Below are 4787 nucleotides of genomic sequence, written 5' to 3' on the forward strand. Positions count from 1 at the left end.
ATGTTACTCCACTCCATTTGTAATACATTTACTGGAAGCCACTGTTCCTCATTTCAAATAAACTGAGAGGAAGCTCTGTACCTTTGACAGTTGATCATTAATTTGTGCGTCAGTTGTGCTGCATCTATTGTGACCGGAATATCACAGATGATGACTTTGAACACCCTAGCATTCCTGTCCAAAAAAAATGACTGCATTACCCAAGATACACCTGTGCTGCTGCTGGTGGTGGTGGTGGTGGGGTTGGGCTACACAGCAGACAGGTAGGGCGGGTTTCTTTTGTTACCACAGGTGCTTTGCTGTGCAGAGGGAGCGAGAGACCGGAGGCTGTAAGTCAGTACGAACAGGAAAAGGCTGATGAGAGGAGGACAGGAAATAAAGCGACACGTGTGAGCAGCAGGTGGATTGGACAGCAAACGCAGGAAAAGCTTCTTGTTTTTTAAAAAATCCTGTTTTATTTAAAGGAAGATACAGGTTGTTGGTGTTTCCCCCCCCCCCCACCCACTATTTGTGGCACGCTGCTAACCAGAACCCGTGCAGGAGGAGGAAGGGACATGAAGGATGCCTTGTTTTGCTGCGGGGTCAATAAGTGGGTCAACATTTGAGAAGGAGCCGCAGAACCGCAAAGGACACTTTTAATTAATCCCTGACAACTGGGACTATTACTCACTTTTTTTTTGTTGACTGTTACATACAGTAGATGGACGGCCGGGCCACTGTTTAACTTGCAAACAGGAGCGTTTTTGCATGTTGACAAAAACAAACTGTAACTGGTTTAACAGGCTGCATGTGAAGTAATAAAATGAACTCTGCTGCTGGAAATCTCACCTGGTGACCGAGCGTCAGCGGAGAAGGAAGAGAAGTGGGGAAGTTTTATTAGGTTTATTTCTCTTTTAAGCATAAAGAAGCAAGGACATCGACCGGGAGTGAGAGGAGGAGAGTCTCTGTGCCTCCACCATGCAGACCCCGGCACCGGAGCACGACGACTCCTTCGATTTCCTGTTTAAGATCATCCTCATCGGAGACTCTAATGTGGGGAAGACCTGCGTTGTGCAGAACTTCAAGTCGGGGATCTTTGCAGAGAGGCAGCAGAACACCATCGGGGTGGACTTCACTGTGCGCACCGTGGACATCGAGGGGAAGAGAGTGAAGGTTAGTCCATAAGTGGAATCACAACATTACCTGGAGATGAGTTTAAATTGTTTTGATTGTTTAATTAAACCAGTCCGAACATTGCATACTCCCAGATTACCCATCATACATTGCCACTTAGGGCCTGTGTGACACTGACAGGAATAATCAAGTTTTCTGACAATGACAGCCCGTGGTGCACAGTTGCAGGGCATTTATTTTTTTGGGTCAAATATTGAGTGAAAGCAGTTAAAAGTGGAGCAAAACAAAGGTCCAAGATTGACAAAAATGAAAATAGAGTTGGTGCATTTGGTGACAAAAGTCAGCTGAGTCCAAAACAACTCCGACGAGGTGCTCACAAACGTAACCTGTCCTTCAAGTTTCTCTGCTCAAGGTTTTAGAAAGGATAAAAATAACAATGGTATGACTCCCTCTCTCTCTCTCGCTCTCTCTCTCTGGGAAGTGCCACGTGCATCAAGTGATTACTCGGTGTGCGTTTTGATCACATATAGAGACACTATAGGATGTCACTATATCGTGTCAGTTGGTTTTCTCTCTCTACTGCAAAGCTAATTTGTCAATTTGTCATGGCCACAGGGTTTTACACACACACACACACACGCACACACACCTACACCTAGAGCAACTGTTAATGTTGTGTGGACGAGCCAGTTCAGTGAGCGAGGAGACGAATATGCGTGGCATGCGTTCCCTTTCCGCACAATCGCGTCATCGGCTGAAATGAAACGCAGGAGGAAATGCCCAAATAATCTCAGAGTGGACTTGTTGTTCAAAAAGTGTTGTGTTACGTGGCAGCTCACACGTTTCTTTTAAAGTCGGACCGAATTTGTCGAAGTACAACAGTGAAATGAAGTGTAAAGAAAGAGCTGCAGTTTTTTTTTCTCACTCTAACCAAAGTACAACTTATGTTTCATGCCCGAGGCTGCAAAAACTGAGCTGCCCGATACTGATGAGAAGCACGTCACAAAACGTCAATTTCTTTTCATGTTCATGTCAATGACACCTTTTGTAAGTTACTGCTATTAAACTGTGCCTGGATACGATAATACTAATAAAAAAAAGTCTTTAAAAACATTATAAGGGAGCAAAGCAGAGGAGAAAATCTTGTCGAGCGGGACTGAAAACAGTTGGGTTGAGTTGGGATTGGTTGCCATGACAGCCTGTTGCCATGTTAGCATGGTCTGTGAGATGCTTCGGGGAGTTCTCTCTGCACAGTGTCGGCTAATTCCTTGCTTTTACAATCTGTGTGCTCCGCGTGTGTGTTTTTTTTGCATCAGATCCAGGTGTGGGACACGGCGGGTCAGGAGAGGTTTCGCACCATCACCCAGAGCTATTACCGCAGCGCTCACGGCGCCATGATCGCCTACGACATCACGCGCCGCGCGACCTTTGACTCCGTGTCCCACTGGATCAAGGAGGTGGAGCTGTACGGAGCGACCAATGTGGTGCTGGTGCTCATCGGTGAGTGTGTGTGCGCCACTGTGCGTGTGTGTGCTGACGTATTTAAAGGAGCAGTGCGTAACTTTTAAGAAAAATAAACAAATGACTATTACACACAAGTGATTTGTTTTATATCAAGACAGATGGAGGAAACGCAAAGGAGCCCTGACTTAAAGGTGCATTATGTAATAAATCTAAAGCAACTGGCCATAAAATCCTCCTAATATGTCACAGAGACTCAGGAATAATGTTCATATAACAAACTGAACTGTGATGTTTATGATTTGAAACCATGTTTTGGCATGTGGCGCCACCTGCCGCCGTCTACCAATCATTGCAGCCAGTAGAGTCTCAGCTGCCGAGCAACCACGGGTTGCCAGTTACTTCTGATCTACAATGGCGGAGAAAAGGAAGCCTACAAGACCTCAGTATTTTGAATTTGAGTGTAGTAACCGTTTTTGGCCACATTCTTATACATGGCGACTTTAAAGTTTTAGAAAATGGACCCTTTATCACAGAGCGTATCCCAGACCGTAATTACGCGATAACGTGTATTTGGAAAAATTCCAAATTCCAAAATTCCAGCATTTCCTGAAAGCTGAGAAGTTGCACATCTGCCCTGCACTGCTGCTGTATTTCCACAAAAGCTCCCTCTGGTCTGATAGTATTGCTTGACAGAGCTTGTTGTTACATTATTCCTGTTCCTAAAAACCAACCAGAGGCAGAATAACACAGAAAAGTTACAGACCGCAACTCTAAGAATAACAATTATAGCAATACATTACGGCAAGACTACATTATAGAACTGACAAATTGCTGCATTGCAAACATGTTTTTGTTAATCCTTAAATCATTAATCATTAAAACGCCTTTCCTGAATGATTTTAATTGTTAACCTGCCATCTTAAGACAACAGAGGCATAATGTTCCTGTCACAATTGTTAGCAATTACTTTTGCGTCTCAAGTAATGTCTTCCTGGAACAACGCTCCCAGCAGACGGTCACAGATAATCGTTTTGAACCTCATTGTCGAGGTGTGGCTGTTGAAAAAACTAAAGCTCCATGAGGTTTTGAGTCCAGTACAAAGACAAAAACAAAGAATAGACTGACAGTAGATATATATATACATTGAGCACATATTGTATATATGCTCAGAACTACAGAAAAAACTTTCCATAGGCTTTTTAAGTCCAACACAAATACACCTAACACGCCACACAATGGAACAGTCAACAATAATACATCAAAGTCGAATGTGACTTGAGGTCAAATGAGTTTTTCTCGTGGGTTCTTTTCCATGTTCTCACCTCTGAGTGCCACAATATTGTCTCCGTCCAGGTAACAAAAGTGACCTGGAGGAGGAACGCCAGGTTCTGTTTGAGGAAGCTTGCAACCTGGCAAACGAGCGAGGAATCCTGGCTGCTTTAGAAACATCGGCAAAGGTAATGAGAGTTCACAATGTGTGTATATGAAACATGGAGGTTTGAACGTTGGTTAATGTAGTTTTTTTTTATCTAATCTAATCCAGGAGAGTCAGAACGTGGAGGAAGCCTTCATCATGATGGCCAGAGAGCTTCTCTATCGCAACGGCCACACCGTCCAGCAGGGGGACACACCCCGAGTTCTCCTCCGGGCCAACTCCAGGCCAGTCAACGGCGCCGCCGGTACCTACGCGCCGCCTGAGAAGAAGTCCTGTTGTTGATGCTGATGAATAACTCGAGCGATGACGAGGAAACGGAACGAAGGACACCTTTAAAAAAATCATGAACGTGCATGATGTGGATTACCGCGATCGAGGCCCTCAAGAAACAAAGAACGTCTGCTTTGATCATACTTAGACGATTGAATGGAAAGATCTACCGAATTTACTTTACTTTACTTTCTTGACGCGACGAGAATGACCGAATTGTTCAGCTGGTGCTGCAAAGACAAAAAGAAAGTCAATTCTTTGAGCGATCAGTGTTTCTTCTGTCAATTTCTTTGATTTTCGACTATATGTCTTAGTGGGTTTGCCATATTATGTGCAAAAACAAATGCAGTGGGACAGGTACCCACTTGGTTTCAGGTCTGCACTCTCGTGTACAATAAATCTTAATTTAAGCCTTTTCCAGACCTGTTCACCAACAACAAACCTATTCCACTAAAGCACAATTAATTCCACATCTGATGTCTGCATTTACGTTAGAATTGTCGTT

General features: G+C 44.1%; 1 protein-coding gene across 1 annotated transcript; it reads left to right on the forward strand.

Annotated features, from left to right (window-relative positions):
- Nucleotides 1–957: 957 nt before the first annotated feature.
- Nucleotides 958–4786, forward strand: LOC310941701 (ras-related protein Rab-19-like; the record flags this gene model as incomplete). Its single annotated transcript, XM_083906912.1, has 4 exons — nucleotides 958–1152; nucleotides 2430–2613; nucleotides 3931–4034; nucleotides 4121–4786. 4 exons carry the CDS (start codon nucleotides 958–960, stop codon nucleotides 4292–4294), a joined length of 657 nt encoding a protein of 218 aa, XP_083763038.1. The 3' UTR covers nucleotides 4295–4786.
- Between the last annotated feature and the right edge of the window lies 1 nt (nucleotide 4787).

The sequence above is a fragment of the Microchirus variegatus genome (genome assembly GCF_963457635.1).
Source record: "Microchirus variegatus genome assembly, chromosome: 20".
In the NCBI taxonomy this organism is placed as follows: domain Eukaryota; kingdom Metazoa; phylum Chordata; class Actinopteri; order Pleuronectiformes; family Soleidae; genus Microchirus; species Microchirus variegatus.